The sequence below is a fragment of the Henckelia pumila genome, chromosome 3 (assembly GCF_033568475.1).
Source record: "Henckelia pumila isolate YLH828 chromosome 3, ASM3356847v2, whole genome shotgun sequence".
NCBI lineage: Eukaryota > Viridiplantae > Streptophyta > Magnoliopsida > Lamiales > Gesneriaceae > Henckelia > Henckelia pumila.
Window position 1 is genome coordinate 191,965,334 of NC_133122.1, and position 20,526 is coordinate 191,985,859.

The window sequence follows — 20,526 nt, forward strand, 5'->3', positions numbered from 1 at the left end:
TAATTTATGATTTGATTGATGTAAGATAAATAATTAAAAGATGAATAATAATATGACCAAAAAAACATGAGATAGATAAAATAATTTATAGGTAGACTATTTATATACCACTTCAAACACACCCTAATGGAGTATTCGACGGCGTTTTAATAGCTCAAAACTTTTCACTTTGACCAAACCATATTTTAATTGTCTTCTCCAATTGAGCAATATATTAAGATTGCATTCTTATGTTATTTATTTCAAATTTAATTCAATTGACCTTTTGATGATTTTGGTTAAGGGTTTAGTTAATTAAGTTAACCGTTTTGAATAAAATTAATTAGATTTATGGGTAAATTTTGTCTAAAGATAAAGAATTCTTGAATGGATTCAAGAATATATTAGTTTCGTCTTTTGTTGCTTCTACCCTGAACCTTAAAATACTAAAATCTTATTTGGGAAACATAATGAGCAAGAGATTGAATGAGTTGACAATTTTTTACACAAAAAGAAAAAAAATTATATTGGATGATATATCACATAACAATATAATTGAAGGATTTGTTTCAAAAAACATAAAAACAATGCATTTAAGTAATTTTGATTTTCGAATAAGTTATTTTAAGAAATTATGTAAAATATTCATCTCGATATTTAGTTTTCAATTACATATAGTGATTTATTTTGATTCCGATATTCAGTTAGTGTTTCTCATTATAATCTGACATTTAAATTAATGCAAAAAAACGCTATTATTTAAATTTTATCCATGACCTAATTTATCTCAATACCGCCTACACCATCGGCCCGTCGATCTCCCCCACAACAATTTTCCGTCACTAAAATTGTCCCCGACTCATTTCTCTTGTTTAAGCTGCACATGCTACATTTTCTCTACTTTTTAAAATTTGGTACCTTTTCTTTTGCTGAGTGTGTTTCGCTTTTTCATTCATAATTTGTTACATTTTTTATCCACAAGTCCAAGCCACGTCAGTCATCACCGATTTTTTTTTTTTTTTTAATCGAAGTAATTTAAAATATTTTAGATAAGAAATGAATAGGGTAAATACAAACAATAAATATTTTTGAATTTGAAAAAAATATTCAATAAATAAGATTAAACCTTGTTTTTTTTTTAGAATGGTATATAAGATTACAATAATATCCAATAAGTACAAATATAAAATTCAGTGCAATAGATTTTAAAAAATCGCAATCTCTTGAAAAAAATTCAACCAATTGAACTAGACAAATAGATTAGTAACAAAAATGGATTTCAAATATCATCCGATGCTATTTTAATCCAAACACATGATAAAACTCCAATAATGACACTGTAATAATATAATAATATAATAACAATAATAATAATAATAATAAAACTTTATCCATGATTTACCGCTAAAATAAGATATAGATTCGAGATTCATTGTAATAAAAATAATAAACAAATAAAATAATTTCATCCTTAGAGCGACACAAATTTAACCAACTGTTTGTAACTTGTAACTCAATTCGATATAACATCACTGAGATTTCCCAAGTGATTTGACTACAACATTACAATCTAGTCCGCTGAAAATATAAAAATAAACCTCAAAGCTCGCAGAAAAATATGATCTTGGCTAAAAAAGCGACAAAAAACCAAGAAGGAAAGGAACCTGTCCTAAACCCAGATGCCCCCACATTTCATTTCAAAAGGTTCGAATTTGAGCGGATTCTCCTCTGAAAACATTCATGTGAACCCTTTACACCTCAGTTCTCTCTCCAAAACTCTGTAACTTCCAATCTTGAATGCAGTACTTGCTACTTTCTTTACTCTCTTACCAGCTCCTCAAATCTATTGAAGGGAAGTGAAGAGGCAAAAGATTTATTTTTAAGTCTGCTTTTTTGCTTTATTTTTCGAGTTTGATTTTGTTGGCCAAGAAAGTAGAGTTCAAATTAAAGATCTGATGCAGATGTTTCCTTCCTTTGTTTTTTACTCTCTGCCCTTCTTCATATTCTTTCTGGTAAGTTCTCTTTTTAACCCTTTTTTTTTTCTTGTTTTTTAGAAGCTGATATATTAAGGAGATGGTGGGAAAAAAATGTTCTTTTTCCTTATTTGATGTGTTTGGCATGCTTAGTTGTTAATAAAATGGTATCTTTTACCTGCTGAAAGTGATTAAATTTGGCTGTGTTTCTAAATTTGCCTTTGCGCAGTTAACTCGATGATTTCTTTGGTTAGGCTATATTTATAGGATGGTGTTTAAAAGATTAATTGCCCCTAATGTTAGGTTATCTCATTTAAATTGCAAAAAAGGGGAAAAAAAAACTGAAAAAAGAAACTCAAATATCAGGTGAATATTTTGCTCAAAGTACAAAAGATGATCTTTTGGGCCCTCTGTTTTGTTTTAGGAGACTGATTTTGTTCAATAATCAGACTTAAATTGCGATTTTATTTTTGCAGAGATTTCTGATTTAGAAACCATTTGATAATTATATTGTTCTTGTGTCCTGTGTGGAGAGAGCTTTGTTATTGGAATATTGATGAAAATGTACTGATTCATGCTGTGATGTCAATCTCAGCTGCTTGGGGCTCAGTTGAATGGATTCATTCCAATCTTGGGCGAGTCCATTGTTGACAATGGTACTTACATATATCCACTGTTTTTATGCAATTTGTTAATCTTCCAAGAGATTATACTATGAGCATTTTTTCACTGCGTTTTTTTTATATATATATAAAAGTAATCTATAAATTTTACAGATGTTAGTGATCACGCGTCATTTAAGCCAAACAAAGTTAATGATTTTGGTCACCTCAAGGCAGCTACTTGCCCTTGTATCAGGATCATCCTTGAAATTACCAAAACTTGATCTGGTTTTGAGTTCGTATCATAAACATTTGATTTAAATTTGATATTGTTTCGTGAAACTGGTTATTCGTGCTACTCATTTGTCAAGAATCAGCTTTTACTTATCTTTTGTGCTAATAGGATTTACACTCATTATTAAAACTATTTTCCTAGAAGCTTCTTCTAATCTTTTTATGTTTTTCTGTTGCAACTTAAGAAATTTGATGTCCAGAGAAGAGAATATATTCAATGAGATAATAAACTAAGAAATTTAATTCATTGAACTTGAAACTGAGACAAAATTCAGAAGGCAGGTAAGTTTGTAACTTGTAATTTATGTTCTCTTTGTGATTGTTAATTGTTTTCTATTTAGGACAGGCATTCAGATATAACTTTATAGTGATATTCTTTTCTATTGTTGGATATTTTCTCTTAACTCGTTGGAATTGGCTTTCCTCACCCTTTGTTTTTTCCATTTTTCTCCTCGTATATGTACAGAAGCTGGGAACATAGAATCATTCAGCTCATTCGAAGTGACTACTGAAAGGCAAAATGTGGCAGGTTTGTACCTTAGATATGCCTCCCTGAGAATCTTGTCTGATAATTTATGTTCGATCGTTGTGTTTGGTTTCACCAATGCTTTATACTGTTCACTTATTTAGGACAACTGGCTTTTGTTTCCCAGTTACATCTAGTTGTTAACATTGCAAAATGCATCTGCTATAAGATGAAGAATGTAGTTGGTTGCTTATGAAATTGCTGAGTTCTGTTTAAAATTCCCCACCAAAACTTCAATGCTAGAGACCTGTACAATTAGTGGAGTTGGATTCACGAATTTATTTTTCTAGCTCTAGTTAATACCCATACCCATACCCATTTGTACTAGTACTGTTATTGTGCTATGCGAGAGAGTCTCTAGATAACTACCTTAGTGTGCCTTATATAACTTTCAGCTAGAAATATATGAAGGGATAAGAAGGTTGAATACAAATTATATTTTAAGACTGAATTGCTCATAACATTATTGGTGCACATCACATTAGACTGAAGTGCTAGTACACTAATCAATGTCATTTATTTTGGACCTAGTTTGCGTCAAAGCTACTTTTCAGGAGGTTGGAGAAACCGTAGTCAGAGTACTTCAAAATTTCCATTGATTCGAACAGTTTTATTCATCGAATGTCGTTTGGGGTACTATTCAAGTGCTCTCACAATATTACTTTTAATGCCTTCCAGCGGGTGGAATCGGTGCCAACTGGGGCTCACAAACGTCTCATAACTTGCCACCTGATATAGTGGTGAGGATGCTACGAGAGAATGGTATTCAAAAAGTTAAGCTTTTTGATGCTGATTACGATACTTTACGAGCATTGGGCAAGTCCGGGATTGAAGTTATGGTTGGAATTCCAAATGACATGCTTTCATCTTTCGCTTCGAGTCCGAAGGCTGCTGAAAAATGGGTATCTGAGAATGTGTCTCATCATATGACCACAAACAATGTCATCATCAGGTCATTTTGTAACCCGGTTCATTTTTGTATCGAGTAGTCTTGAATCTGTTTTTTTAATGAAAGATATATAGATAATTATCTTTTTCCAACTAGGGCCTACCATGCAAATATTTATTCTCATGTTGTTTGCACAGTTCACAATTCGCATCCTAGATGTCTCATTTGTGAAATTATTTGAGTCCGATCATATTTTTGTTTAATGCGAACGGCCTTCCAATTGATTTACAGATACGTTGCTGTCGGGAACGAGCCTTTCTTGGCAACATATAATGGAAGCTTTCTTGGGACTACTTACCCGGCTCTCAAAAATGTTCAAGATGCCCTGAACAAAGCACGGCTTAGCAACCAAGTGAAGGTCACTGTTCCCCTCAACGCTGATGTCTATTCGACCTCAACCACCTTCCCTTCAGGAGGGGATTTTCGGACCGATATCCACGATTTTATGATCCAAATTGTGCGGTTTTTGAGTGAAAATGGAGCACCATTTACAGTCAACATCTACCCATTCATTAGCCTTTACACAGACTCAAACTTTCCTGTGGAGTATGCCTTTTTTGATGGAAATGCTTCCCCCTTGAATGATGGTGGCATGTCTTATTACAATATGTTTGATGCGAACCACGATACCCTTGTCTGGGCATTACAGAAGAATGGTTTTGGGAATTTGCCCATAATTATTGGTGAAATCGGTTGGCCTACGGATGGTGATCGAAATGCTAACCTACAGTATGCCCAACGATTCAACCAAGGTTTCATGACTCATATATCAGGTGGAAAAGGAACCCCAATGAGGCCTAGTCCGATCAATGCATACCTATTCAGTTTGATCGATGAGGATGAAAAAAGCATCGACCCTGGGAATTTCGAGCGCCATTGGGGTGTTTTGGGGTACGATGGCCAACCGAAGTACTCTCTCAACCTTGGCACCACAAATTCCGGCTTGATCGCAGCCAGAAATGTCACTTACTTGGAGAATAAATGGTGCATATTGAAGCCGAATGCAAACCCAGACGACCCCCAGATCGCTCCTAGTGTGAGCTACGCCTGCTCGCTTGCAGACTGCACGAGCCTTGGTTATCAAACTTCTTGTGGCAATTTGGATTCTGCGGGTAACATTTCATATGCCTTCAACAGTTACTACCAGAAGAACAATCAGCTTGACGTGGCCTGCAAGTTCTCCGGTCTTGGGACGGTCACTAAAGTCAATCCGTCTACCGGGAGTTGCCAGTTTAAGGTTATGATCCAAGCATATTACAGTGACGCTCAACAGATATCAGGCTTTATTCGGATGTTGACATTAGCTCTGGTTCTTGTTTTAACCACCATTTTGTTGTGTGATTTGTGATCTTCCCGCGAGTTTTCGGAAGATCTTTGTTACGCTCTAGATGTTCAAGCTTTGTAATTTATTTTTGTGTGATTGTGTACGTATATCCACGCACAACTCTCATTTTTCTATGACACCTCCTCTAGCATTTTTCTGTATACGTTGTTTCTCATTTTATTTTACTATAAAGTACATAGAATTCGTCACTCTTTTTCTACAAGCTAGAAATAGACGAACGTAAGAAAAAAAGGAAGACATTTTGGACAGCATAGGCGTGCACGGGGAAGTTCTATGCTACACTTGGTGTAGCAACTAGCATCAATCGTTTATGGGGAGCGTAGCCCCCCGTTTGCGTGTGCTCCACTAGATCTTAGTGAACGATTAAGATCCAACTGATGTAGAATAGAACTTCTTCGGTATCCAGTGCCCAGAGCAAAAACATTGCATCCTTACATGGGTTGAAATAGCCCTCATTGTTACATCCGATGGATCATAAAATTTCTCTGATGCCCTACGCCCAGAGCATAAACGTCGCATACGCATATATAAGTTGGAAGAGTTAGGCCTCACTGAATGCTCAATCTGATGTAGTATTTCCAGATATACTACCCCAAATGTCGATGCGTACTTGCAGAAACGGATCTTCTCCGGTGCTATCCTGCGCTATAGTCCAACCTATTTTTTTTTTTTTTTTGCCTATTATTATCTAATCAATCCATTAAAGCCAACACCTAACTCCAGGTCAGACCAAACTCCACGAGAGAAAAGGAGAGAAAGAAAACTCATCAACAAATATATTTCAAGCCCCCTCAACTCTAAATCCTAAATTCGTCTCTGCCGTACTTGGCACCACAAAACAAATATAACATCATCGTATCTCAAATCATTTCAATTAGTTCATTCTTTTTCAAAAATCGTTGATCATGTGATGCAACCCACTCGTGCTTCAAAGTTCAAACAATGGAAAATATCATGTCCATGCAAGAACATTTTGATCACTTGGTAAATAAAACCATGCTTGTATACTTTAAACTAATTCGTTTCATGAAATAATGCATACACGTATGAAATGGAAGTACCCTGCCAAGAAAACGAAAATAGACTAGTCTTATAATTCACACATCAAATGAAAAGGATTACATATTTACATCGATACTGTAAGTTAAAAAAAAATTGTATATTTTCGTTTGGATGAGATATTCAGACAAATCAAACTCTCGTGAAAAGAGTGATAAGAATTTTTGAAAGTCCTAGTTTACGTAACTTCTAATAATGCATCTTTTAGCCAAATTAAAATGAGTTATTTTTTGCAATGTTCTAAAAAGCTCGCTTAAGCGATGCTTAATCTCGCTTAAGCTTTAATAAGTTTAAACTCGATTAAGCGACCGCTTTTTAGAACGGAAGATTTCATTTATTTTTTAAAATGAAAACATATTTATAAATATGTATATTTATAGTTTAAAAGTTGAATTATCTATTAAATCATATATTTATGATTAATCTAACATTTTATTTAATGTTTGTCTTAAAATAATTAAAATTATAGTAAAAATTGAAAACACTTTAATTTTCACGCTTAAGCTCGTTCTAAGCTCGCTTAAGATTGAAAAGCTTGAAGCTTGACCTCCATGCTTCGACGCGCTTCACGCTTTTTAGAACCTTGATTTTTTTCCCCTAAGGGGGTGCCTAAGTTGGTGGAGTATGTGAGCTTTTGGTCAGAAGTCAGGAGTTCGGTTCTCCATACCAACATCTTCTTGAACTAGCATGTCACACAAGACTTGTCAAGTGTGGTTTGCCTGACTAACGTAGTTTGCAGGCTATTGCGTTAGTCCGAGAGTTTACCCAATGCGCACCGAAGGTAGCGACTGCGAGTTTTCACGTCACAAATGTTAGGAATCAATCCGAAATTTGGTATTCGAGAATTCACCAAGCAAACGAACACACAAGAACAACAACACAATCCCAGAACAGATAAAACCAACGCACACATATCAATCAACCAACTCACGCGAAAGCGATTAAACGACGCAAGTATTTACGTGGTTCGGCAATGAATTTGCCTACGTCCACGGGAGAGCAACACACATACTTTTATTAATCACCAACAGAAACAACCAATCTCAAGAACAGAGCTTATTACAGAGATGGACTCAGACAAACTATCAAGCTAGATACAGACACGATTCAAGCTATTGATACTTGAATCTTCCTGTCACAATCTACGCTTAGTTTTCTCCTCCGAAATCTCTCATTCTTCTCTCACAATATATTCTGAAGAATTTTGATTTTCTGTTGTTCTCGTTGCGGCCAGCTTCCATCTGCTTATATAGAGAATTAGACCGACTTTCATCTTGGGCTTTAGGTCAACAGTAACTTACGACCCAAATATAAAGTCAACCTGGTCCAGCCCGATAAGCCTTCATTCATCAGTCTGATCTGCCCTCGTATTTCGATCTGCATTGATCTGCCTGCAAGCGTATAGCTTTCTCGGACACTTCATTTGACTTCTTAACCAAGTCACAATACTCGAGAAATCTATCTGCATGAACTCATCCGAAGACTCATCTGACCATCACTTCGATCTGATCCCAGTATTTGATCTGGCCATGAACTCATCTAATCACCGAGCTCATCTGGTCTGTACTATTCGATCCGATCTCTTCTCTATACCCATTCAATCTGATAAAAACATACTTCAACAATCTCCACCTTGATTCTTTCAGGTTGAATGCTGCTCTCCATCCTAGCCGCCTTGGCTAATTTCCAATCACCGCATTAACTAAGTCCAAACATTTCTTGAACTTAGCATACGGCAGTAACTTAGTCATAGCATCTGCAGGGTTTTCTTCTGATGCTATCTTCACAAGGATCACATCTCCTTTTTCAATTACATCTCTCACGAAATGCATCTTCACATCTATGTGTTTCGATCGTTCATGATAGACTTGGTGTTTCGTCAAGTGTATTGCACTTTGGTTGTCACAGTGTACTACAACTTGATCTTGTTTTACACCCAACTCTGCTATCATCCCTTTTAACCACAACCCTTCCTTTATGGCCTCAGTAACAGCTATGAATTCTGCCTCAGTGGTAGAAAGAGCAATCACTGACTGTAAATTTGACTTCCAGGTGATCGTTGTGCCATAAAAGGTGAACACATAACCAGTCAATGACTTTCTCATGTCTAAGTTCCCAGCAAAATCCGAATCCACATATCCAACTACCGGATCAATTCCATCTTGCTGTTTCTCAAACTTCAATCCCAACCTAGTTGTGTTTATGAGATATCGGAGAATCCACTTAAGTGCTTCCCAATGATATGTTCCCGGATTAGTCATAAATCTTGACACTACACTGATTGCATATGCCAGATCAGGCCTACTACACACCATTCCATATATGAGACTCCCCACTCCACTAGCATATGGAATACCAGCCATCTTCATCTTGTCTTCCTCACTTTCAGGTGACTGATTCGCAGATAGCTTCAAATACTGCCCCAAAGGGGTCAAGACAGATTTTGCTTGATTCATGTTATACCTCAGAACAACCTTCTTCAAGTAGTTCCTCTGACTCAGATGAATCTCCTGTCTTTTCCTATTTCTCACTATATCCATGCCCAGAATTCTCTTTGCTTCACCCAGATCTTTCATCTCAAACTCTGTGTTGAGCTGTTGTTTCAAGAATGATATCTCTGTCCTACTTTTACTTGCAATCAATATATCATCAACGTAAATCAGTAGGTACAAGATAACCTGCCTTTCATCCTTCTTCAGATAGACACATCTGTCATATTGGCTTCACATAAAACCAATATCAATCATGAACTCATCAAACCTTTTGTTCCACTGCCTCGGACTCTGCTTCAGCCCATACAATGATTTTCTCAGTAAGCAGACTTTGTTCTGGGTTTTCTGATGTATGAAGCCCTTTGGTTGTTCCATGTAAATGATTTCTTCCAGGTCACCGTGTAGAAACGCAGTTTTTACATCCATCTGCTCAAGCTCCAAGTTGAGCTGGTTCACCAGTGCTAACATAATCCGGATGGAACAATGTTTGACCACTGGAAAATAAACCTCATTAAAATCTATCCCTTCTACTTGACCAAAACTCTTTGCAACCAATCTTGCTTTATACTTGATCTGATCTATACCAGGAGTTCCTTCCTTCTGTTTATAGATCCACTTGCATCCCAATGTCTTTTGATGCTTCGGTCTATCTACTAGCTTCCAGGTTTGATTCTTCTCGAGTGAGTTCATCTCTTCATTCATAGCTTCAATCCACTTGTTTTTCTGTTTACTCGCCATAGCTTCATCATAAGTATTTGGCTCTGAATACTCCACCTCCTCAGCTACTGTAAGTGCATACCAAGCCAGATCAGCTTCACCAAACCTCTTAGGAGCTCTGATCTCCCTTCTGGTTCTGTCCCTTGCAAGATTGTAAGTGCTCAAATCCTCTGTTTGATCTCTTGCTGTAACAATCTCATCTTGCATCTCTTCTGACCCTTCATCTGACACAGAAGACTCCACCTCAATCGGTAGTTTATCATTCACACTGATCTGACTGTCCTTTTCATCTGTATTCATTTTATATCTCAGTTTGGATTCATCAAACTTCACATCCCTGGTGTTGAAGCACTTTGGACCTCTTGATTCCAGGTTCCAAACCATATAACCCTTCACACCATCCGGATACCCAATGAATATACATCTGACTGCCCTTGCTTCCAACTTGTCCTGTTTCAGATGAGCATATGCAAGACATCTGAATACCCTCAAGTTTGAGTAGTCTGCAGGTGTTCCACTCCACTTTTCCATTGGTGTCTTGAAACCAATCGCACTGGATGGACACCTATTTACCAAATAGCACGCAGTAGATAATGCTTCTCCCCAGAAGGACTTAGGAAGAGAAACATTGATAAACATACATCTGACTCTTTCCAGAAGAGTTCTGTTCATTCTCTCTGCCAGACCATTTTGCAGTGGCGTTCCTGCCACTGTTCTGTGTCTAGTAATGCCTTTCTCCTTACATAGCTTGACAAACTTATCTGATAAGTATTCCAGCCCATTATCTGTTCTCAGGTGTTTAACTCTTCGATCACTCTTGTTCTCAACTGCCAACAGCCATTCTCTGAACTTATCATATGCTTTATCCTTAGTATTTAAGATGAATATCCATACTCTCCTTGAGTAATCATCTATCAAAGACATGAAGTATCTGCCTCCACCATGAGTTTCTGTCCGAGAAGGACCCCATAGATCTGAATGAATATAGGCCAATGGTTGCTCAGTTGTGTGACTTCCTTGACCAAACGATACTCTTTTTGATTTCCCAAGAGCACAACTATCACACAGCTCAAGTGATTCGATCTTATCTCTACCTAATAGACCCTGTTTAGACAGCTCATGTAATCCCTTCTCACTTACATATCCAAGCCTCAGATGCCATAGCTTGGTCCTGTCTTGCTGTTCCTGAATACTTGCTGTACTTCCAATAATCGTTTCACCTTGTAGTATATACATGAGGTTCCTCTTGACAACTTTCATAACAACAAGAGATCCTTTTGACACTGAGATACTGCCTGCTCCTGATTTGAATGAATATCCCTGAGCATCAAGCGTTCCCAATGATATCAAATTTCTCTTCAACTTGGCTCACCTTGGTGAGTACTCTGTCAATCCCATCATGCATCCTTATTCTGATATTTCCAGAGCCCTTTATTCTGCATGATTGATTATTCCCCAACAGCACCATGCCCTGATCTGATTCCTCCAATTTTTCAAACCAAGATCTTATAGGACACATGTGAAATGAGCATCTTGAATCCAGTATCCACTCGTGGTTTTGATCACCTTTAGAAACCACCAATACTTCTGCTGAGTCATATCAATCTGTAGCTACGGCCAGATTACCATCATCCTTGGGTTTTTCCTGTTGCTTCCCTTTCCTTTCAGGACAATCTCTTCGCAGATGTCCAACCTTCTAACTGGAAGAACACTTCATATTACCCAAGTTTCTATTCTGGTATCTTCCTTGACTCTTCGATCTGTACTTTGGCCTATATTTCCCACTGGATGTCCTCTTATCACTTCTGCCCCTCGCCGTAAGACCTTCTCCATGTGATTCAATGTTTGTGTTCGATTTTCTTTGAAGTTCCTTGGATTGAATAGCAGACATAACTTCTTCTAATGTTATCGTCTGTTCTCTTCCATATAACAAAGCATCCCTGAAATTTTCATATGCTTTAGGAAGAGCATTCAGAAGTATTAAAGCCCGATCTTCATCCTCAAGCTTTACTTCAATATTCTCCAAGTCATCCAATATCTTGGTGAATTCTTCGATCTGGTCTTCAAGGTTCTTCTCATCCTTGATCACAAATGAATACAACCTCTGTTTCATGTACAGACGGTTATCCAGGGATTTTGTCATGTATAGATTCTCAATTTTAAGCCACACAGCCGCTGCAGATTCTTCTCTGGCCACCTTCCGAAGAGGTCTATCACCGAGACAGAGAATAATTGCACTGTGTGCTTTCTCGAGTAATTCATCCTTGTTCTTTATCTCATCCGACATCTCCTCCTTCTTCTTAAGAGCTTCCACCAATCCTTGTTGTATCAGGATTGCCCGCATCTTAATTCTCCAGAGCGAAAAATCGTTCTTGCCCGTAAACTTCTCAATATCAAACTTCATTGATCCCACCATCTTTGCTTAGTTTCCCACAGACGGCGCCACTTGTTAGGAATCAATCCAAAATTTGGTATTCGAGAATTCACCAAGAAAACGAACACACAAGAACAACAACACAATCCCAGAACAGATAAAACCAACGCACACAGATCAATCAATCAACTCACGCGAAAGCGATTAAACGACGCAAGTATTTACGTGGTTCGGCAATGAATTTGCCTACGTCCACGGGAGATCAACACACACACTTTTATTAATTACCAACAGAAACAACCAAGCTCAAGAACAGAGCTTATTACAGAGATGGACTCAGACAAACTATCAAGCTAGATACAGACACGATTCAAGCTATTGATACTTGAATCTTCCCGTCACAATCTATGCTTAGTTTTCTCCTCCGAAATCTCTCCTTCTTCTCTCACAATATATTCTGAAGAATTTTGATTTTCTCTTGTTCTCGTTGCGGCCAGCTTCCATCTGCTTATATAGAGAATTAGACCGACTTTCATCTTGGGCTTTAGGTCAACAGTAACTTACGACCCAAATATAAAGTCAACCTGGTCCAGCCTGATAAGCCTTCATTCATCAGTCTGATCTGCCCTCGTATTTTGATCTGCATGGATCTGCCTGCAAGCGTATATCTTTCTTGGACACTTCATCTGACTTCTTAACCAAGTCACAATACTCGAGCAATCTATCTGCATGAACTCATCCGAAGACTCATCTAACCATCACTTCGATCTGATCCCAGTATTTGATCTGTCCATGAACTCATCTGATCACCGAGCTCATCTGATCTGTACTATTCGATCCGATCTCTTCTCTACACCCATTCAATCTGATAGAAGCATACTTCAACAACAAAAAAAATAAAAAAAATGAGTTTTTTTGGTCCCAATTCCTCATAAGATAGAATCATAATTTCCCTCAAATAAGTTTTAATTCAAAAACTTTACCTCATTTACAACCAATTTTTAGGCTCGTACTTTTTATTTATAGAAATTTTCCTTATTTGTGTAGCTAGTTTTGGTCCTCTTTGTGGCAAGCGTCGTATCTCATACTGAAAGGCGTTTAATTACTTGTGACATAAAGTTTTCTTATCCTGCACATACAACACATATATTTAAACATTTAAAAACATTAAAAATTTATTAAAGAAATTTATTTTCCTTGCGAGTACATAGTGTGGATCTGTTAGGAATTGGAGTATCTAAGTTTCGGTGTTTGACAAACCACTCCAGTTGAAGTCAACAAAGCAAGAGACGTAAGCTGAACATTTATTCAAGCTAAACTACGCGAAGTCACAAGCAGAATCAGAGAGGTAAACTGGATAGTCATCCGAGCTAAACTGAAGGGTTTAGAACTAAACTGAGTTGACCGTTGACCAAACTGAAGCACCAGACTAAACAATTGCTAGACTGAGCCATCCATAAGACAACGTAATCTCTACATCAGATCTTTCATTTGAAAAGATATTAGAGTTGAATCAAGATGACCGTTGTAACCGGTGCCTATAAATTGTCTTCAAGAACATTAAAAAGAGGACGATGAACAACAACACGAAAAAGAGATTATGTTGAATGCTCACACACAACTCATCAAGCAAGCAGACTGATCAAGCACACGCTTAAGGTATTATCTGATCAGATCATGATCAATTTGTGCAAAGTTAAATCGAGTTGTAAACTCTGTAATAGATCAGTTGAGTGTTCTGTAAAAACATTATTTTTGTGACAAGAAGCCGTCTAGGGCTGTGTTCTTGATTCTAGGATTTTAGAGATAGGCTATAGTATAAGTCCTAGACTTCGAGTGGACTGCTGCAAATTTGCTGGTAATAGTCAAAGTCTTCTAGAGTTAATCCTTCCGAGGTGGAAGAAGGGATGACGTAGGAGTCGTTGAAATATCCGATTATCTATAAGCAACTATCGTAATCTTATTTTCAGTTCATCACTATCACCCACTCACGTAACAAGTAGTCCAATTGATTGTTGAGTTCAAATATGTTAATCGGCATTTTTCGCATAACAATTGTTTGCTGATTAACATCGACACCGAGAAAACAAGAGATCAGTTGACCAACCCCAACTGAACTCGATTGTTGAAGATTGTGGGGTAGACTGCTACAGTGACAAAGTAAACAATCACTCTAGCCACAACCCCCATAAGTCGATTCCAACAAGATCATTGAACATTACATATTGAGATACATTAAATATTTTAAAAATATTTAATGTATAATAATCATGATAGAGTTCAAATATACCAACATTAGTCTATTTTAAATTCCTAATATTAAATCATTGTTGCCTAACATCAGTCCTTTTCATTTATAAGACTGATCAATTTCGAAATATTTATAACATGGAATTGATCTCATCGTCATGTCATTCTAAAAATTAAACGACATTGTTAATATATATATATATATATATATATATATATATATATCTTCTTCAACTTGATGTATAAGAATCACAGATGCAGAATCAACTGATCCAACAATTGGATTAAGAACATAAAAATACAAAAAATCGATAAAGATAGCACAAATGGTGCAATATATCGAGCTCAAAACTCCAAACAAGCCACATAAAACAGTTCGAACAAGCCTTGGATATCATAAGTGTGTGGGGAATTTAAAGATATGGATTCTCAAAATAATGTCACCCTTTGAAATAAGCTACAACCTCAAAACCAAGAATTCCCAATAAAATAATTAAAAATGACTTTATTATAACTTTCAACATTTTTACCCTTTCCCAGTTTCTCTCTGGAAAAAGTCACTCCTTGCTTGAAGATCAATCTCTTTTTGATGGCTCCAAGAAGACCCCGTAAAATGGCTCCAATCCAAGCCACATAGCCGACAACTCGTCGTGAAACAATCTTCAATCTGTAAAACAATAATTCTCAATTCAAACTCAATCAAACTTCTTCGATTGATAAACAAAAAGTTTGATACTATACCGTCTCAATCTTCCAAACTGATCGAATCTACAATCTCGCAACTCCAAGGACTTCGAATCAATCTAACAGAAGAAGTCATAAGATCAATATCGATAGCAAAACCTCTTCAAACTCGGTATAATCAAATCAATAGAAACGATATCCCGAAACTCAAACTGACGGCATAACGGCTAAAAACTGATCAAACCGAAATCGCAGACAGCAGAATATCAGTTCCAAATACTCAAACCAATCATCTAAAATCATTTCCAAGTCAAACCCAACACATCTCAAAAATCTAAGTTTCGAAAATCATAAGAAAAATCATATCAAATCCGATCGTTGAAATTTCTCCGAACCGTCTTAGATATACTATCACAGCAACCTTAAGAACATCCTCTCCGAATATCAATCAATTCTAAAGACATCCAAAAATTCAAACCTCGTAGAAATAAGAGAAACTTACTTCCAAACGGAGCACTTGATGTTGTGATCGCAGATATCTACTCGAGATTGAATTCCAACGGACGGATCGAGCTAAAAAAGAAATCACAAAAGCTTGGGGAAGCTTTTGTCGCTTCAATGGAGGAGGGGAAGGTTGGAGGTGATGAAGGGATGAAGTTAAGACTTAGTCAAAGTCTCAACCTTATAACAAAATCCATCTTTGCGTTTTAGTCCCTGAAATTTCCGAAAATTTCAAAATAGACCCTGATCAATAAATAGTCGGCTTTCGAATTCTGAAATAACTGATTATCTCAAATAAAGGCAATTAAGATAATTTGGGGCGTTACATCATAAGTGTGGGGAATTTAAAGATATGGATTCTCAAAATAATGTCACCCTTTGAAATAAGCTACAACCTCAAAACCAAGAATTCCCAATAAAATCATTAAAAATGACTTTATTATAACTTTCAACATTTTTATCCTTTCCCAGTTTCTCTCTGGCAAAAGTCACTCCTTGTTTGAAGATCAACCTCTTTTTGATGGCTCCAAGAAGACCTCGTAAAATGGCTCCAATCCAAGCCACATAGCCGACAACTCGATTAGCCATTTAGCCCTAAGAAGCAAAACCCATTTCACTTGCTTTACCACATGGCACCACAAAATCTAATCGACGGTCATACCATTACTTACTGCAGAGTGCAATTGTGCAAGTCTGTGGATTCTTTGATGAGAAGGACTCACTGCAGAGTGCAAAATGAGTCATTCCATTATTTATAAAACTTACTTATAGGCTATAGCCTATATTTGTATGTATCTTAAATATTATAATAAAAACGAATAAGCTTATATAAATTTTAATCGATTAATTAATCCGTAACAATATTTCGATTTCCAACTTTATAACTTGATTTTTAAGTTAGCTTTCAATAATTAACAAAATCTGTTGGTATAATTAAGAACTTAAGTATCCTGGTAATTCCATCCATGATCGTTGACATCCACAAAATAAAATCAAATTAAATGACATTAATCAAACAGAAAATTAGGAACAAAATAAAACACAATGAAAAATATCCCAGGAATTAATGAATATCAAAGACATGGAAATATTAATGAATACCATAATATTCCAACTAATAAGATCTTTCAACCAAGAATCACTGTTAATGTTTTGGGGGGAAAGAAACCCTATGTCAAAGTTCATTTTTCCAAGCAAGGACGAGAAGACAAAAAAAACCTCGAATCTTCTCTAGCTAAGAATGAGAGTCATAGCATATCATGATGCACCGAGAGTGATTACACAGAGGAAAACACGCGAAACCTTTTTTTTCTTGGCTCCAGTTCTTGTCATGTTTGCATATAATGAACCACGGGGTGATGATTATAAATAGTGCAAGAAACAGATATAACACCGCCACCCACATCAAACCAATTTTTCCCATGAGTGGAGTGTCATAGAGGTGACATTTTCTTGAGAGCTTTATTTGCCAAGGATCATGCGGTTTCGAGTCCTCGCCGCCCGCCAGTTTCTTCTTTCAAACATCGATTAATTTGTGTCCCACATCGATTGGTTAAATAACCTGAGAGCCGTTTATATGAACAAAGGCAAGTTAGGTCCAAGTCTCATTTCTAACGGCCGGTTTCTTCTTTCAAACATCCAAGTTGTTGTTTTTTTGTATAAATTTTTCATATATTTCAACTAGTCTCTTGTATTTCTCCCCGATTACAAAAATAACACTTAATATAGGAAATCCTGTAAGGATGGACACTAGGCATGCATACATACCACGCATCGAAGCAGGAGAACATCGAAGAGACAACCGCTACAAAAACGCAATCAAAAGGAAAATTTGCTACAGAGAATGCAAATTTCTCAAGCGATTGAATCCAGCCCATCAATTCAACCTTCAACTTCTGTAACTCCTTCATAGATTTCAATTTGTCCTCAGAATTGATCTCGTCGGCCATGGTAAAGACTTGAGTCTGGGAGTGAATAACACAGATCGAAAGGTTTTTGATAACAATATTTAGACTAGAGGACGTTGAAGGGACGTCATATATGAGGATGTTAAAACTTATATCGGGAATTTATTATAACGATTAACGGCATCTCCGTTCAATTTTATTATAATAAAACCGTCCCTCTCCATTTTAATGTATTTTTTTAAATATTATTTGGCATAATATATATCTTTTATCATTTGATAAATTCGAATTAGAAAACAAAGATAATTTAAAAATATATAACGGTCATTTTACCAATTGTCAAATATATATCATTTAAAATTTCTGACAAAATAATATATCATTATAAATTGAACAAAACAACACTTTGTTTACTCATTAATATTCAATAAAAATTTTGGGATTTTTCCCCTTAATTAGAAATACTAATTTAATTTGAAAATATGAAGAAAAAATAATTAAATTTACCTCACTAACAAATAACACCGAACAATACAAGAGAGTGGTGACTGACGTGAGAGTGACTTACTACTGTTGACTGCTTCTCCATTCGCCCCGGTGGTAAATGCTTTATTCCCGACACTTACCACAGTCATTCAACATTTGTAACAGAAGTTGGGGTGAATTTTCTTCCTCTCCTTTTCTCTCGTGGAGTTTGGTCTAGGCAGAGTTTAAGCTATAGCCTATAAAAAAAACCCAAGAAAAAGATATATATATGCACCCAACAATAACAAATAAATAAAATCATAAAAGCATTAAATTGTTGGAAAACGGTGTTCAGATCAATCAGAATTGATACCCGGTGCAGCGGAAGTTTTAAAATTTTATATGGAACGATTCCATATCATGGGTATCAAAACTTTACGATTAAATTGTGCGTGTAAAAATTAAATAACAATTAAATTTTTACCTTGAATCTCGAAACGAGATTATGGACACCAACAGATAACTCTGCTCTTGTTGTATATCCCAGGAACTGATGGACGAACAATTCTTCAATCAGGTCCACGAACAGAATTCGAATCCCTCTGATAGATTGCACTAGAAAATCTATCAGAAGTTTCTACGAAGAGAATTAACGAATTTGATCCGTTAAACCAGACTGCAAATTCGAAATTCACAGACTGGATTTCAGAGAGAAAAACACAGAGAGGGGGGCGGCCACTCTAGGTCTCAAAACCCTAGTGTTCGAAAATTATGAGACTTATGTTTAATTTCTGCACTGCAATAACTTATTTATAATGTGGGCTGCTAACAGCTTAGGGCCCATTAGTCATAAGTTAAAGCCTGACAAGCAAAGTCTGCATATTCAAAAATTAATATAAAATTCATCGTGACTCAGATTGATAAACCAATTTCACCAATGTGCACAAAAATCATTTCTGTATCTTTTAAAGTCAAGATAAATTTTCTGAATCCGAATTCAGTGATTTCCAAAAATGCCCATCCCTATGTCATTTTAGGAAATCTTACTCTTCTACTCTGATATAAGAAGTCCTACTTCTTTGTTCATTAAATTTAACTCTTTAAATTTAACTATCTCAACGGGAATTAGAAATCCATTACTTGTGTGACCCTCAATGGTTCAGGGATACAGCTAGCCGTGGGCTCACAACTCCTTGTGACTCGGAACAACAATTTCCGACTTGCCCATCGAATCATGGTAAGAGCGCCTAGCAACATCGCCCCATGATTCCCTAGGTATCACTGATAGTGCCTGCAAGAACCAATAGATTTTGGTTAGCGTACAATACGGTCCCTTCATCCATATATCCCGATCGAATCAACAACTATTGGTAAATCAAGAGTCGTTCGAGATTCGATAACTATGCAATGCATCTTGAAGATCAAATAGTGACATCGCATGTGCTACTAAAAAACCATTTCTTAAAACACATCATGTACTCTGGCCAGAGATTGGTCACACTAATATCTCCTCAGATTGCATAGGATATCCACACTAGCAAGTATGTGGTGAATCCTTGACAACAAAGCATCGACTCCTATATGTGTCGTAACTGTACCCAATCCCGACACCTGATGACCCCAATAGAGTCGGTAAATGAGTCAAAGTACAGTACTAGCATATAGAGTCTCAATGATGTTTCAAGTAGTAAGGACTAATGGTGTACAACCAAAACCACGGACTTTATCCACTCGATAAGTGATAACCACTTGGAAAGTCCGGATAGGATAGTTCGATCATTCATCGTATGAATATCCATTTGCATGCTTTGAACATCTCTATGTTCCATACCAATGAAACGTGGTACTCGGCATCGCAAATGCTAGTCTCAATCTTGAGCGATCCTTATCCTTATTAACAGAAGGCTCAATCGACTAGGAACTGTTTAGAATATACAGTGACTATAAGATGTGTTTCATGATAGCCATCCCCATGTGCCACCACATCTTACATACACTATAGTATATTCAAGGTCTTCATCTAAACATCTTATAGTATGTCACCACATAATAATATGATAAAATATAAAGTAAATGCCATTATAAAAATGTAAATTATATTAAACAAAATATTGTTTATACATAGAGTCATAAAAGCCCTTAGCCACAAGTTGGCTCACCGGGCACCCACTCTTTCAATCTCCCACTTGCCCTAAAGCCAACTAGTCATACTACGTAGTCCCATTGCTTTGCGATGTTTGTCAAATAATGGTCCTGGCAAGGGCTTAGTAAGTGGATCAGCGATATTGTCTGCAGAGGCCACTCTCTCGACAGTGATGTCTCCTCTTTCCACGATCTCCCGGATGATGTGGTATTTCCTCAGTACGTGTTTGGATCTTTGATGAGACCTTGGTTCCTTTGCCTGAGCAA

At 36.6% G+C, this 20,526-nt stretch overlaps 1 protein-coding gene across 1 annotated transcript; it reads left to right on the forward strand.

Annotated features, from left to right (window-relative positions):
* The first annotated feature begins 1,592 nt into the window (after positions 1-1,592).
* LOC140890612 (glucan endo-1,3-beta-glucosidase 6-like) lies at positions 1,593-5,856 on the forward strand. The gene is made up of 5 exons (XM_073298528.1): positions 1,593-1,991; positions 2,548-2,608; positions 3,315-3,377; positions 4,053-4,326; positions 4,555-5,856. The coding sequence occupies exons 1-5, from the start codon at positions 1,935-1,937 to the stop codon at positions 5,669-5,671; spliced, it is 1,572 nt and encodes a 523-aa protein (XP_073154629.1). The 5' UTR covers positions 1,593-1,934; the 3' UTR covers positions 5,672-5,856.
* The last annotated feature ends 14,670 nt before the right edge of the window (positions 5,857-20,526 follow it).

Bases quoted from the DNA above. Each gene is read 5' to 3' on its own strand.
- LOC140890612 (XM_073298528.1), top strand. From the start codon at position 1,935: ATGCAGATGTTTCCTTCCTTTGTTTTTTACTCTCTGCCCTTCTTCATA. The intron at 3,378-4,052 runs GTTTGTACCTTA...AATGCCTTCCAG, and splicing joins TGAAAGGCAAAATGTGGCAG to CGGGTGGAATCGGTGCCAAC. The intron at 4,327-4,554 runs GTCATTTTGTAA...ATTGATTTACAG, and splicing joins ACAAACAATGTCATCATCAG to ATACGTTGCTGTCGGGAACG.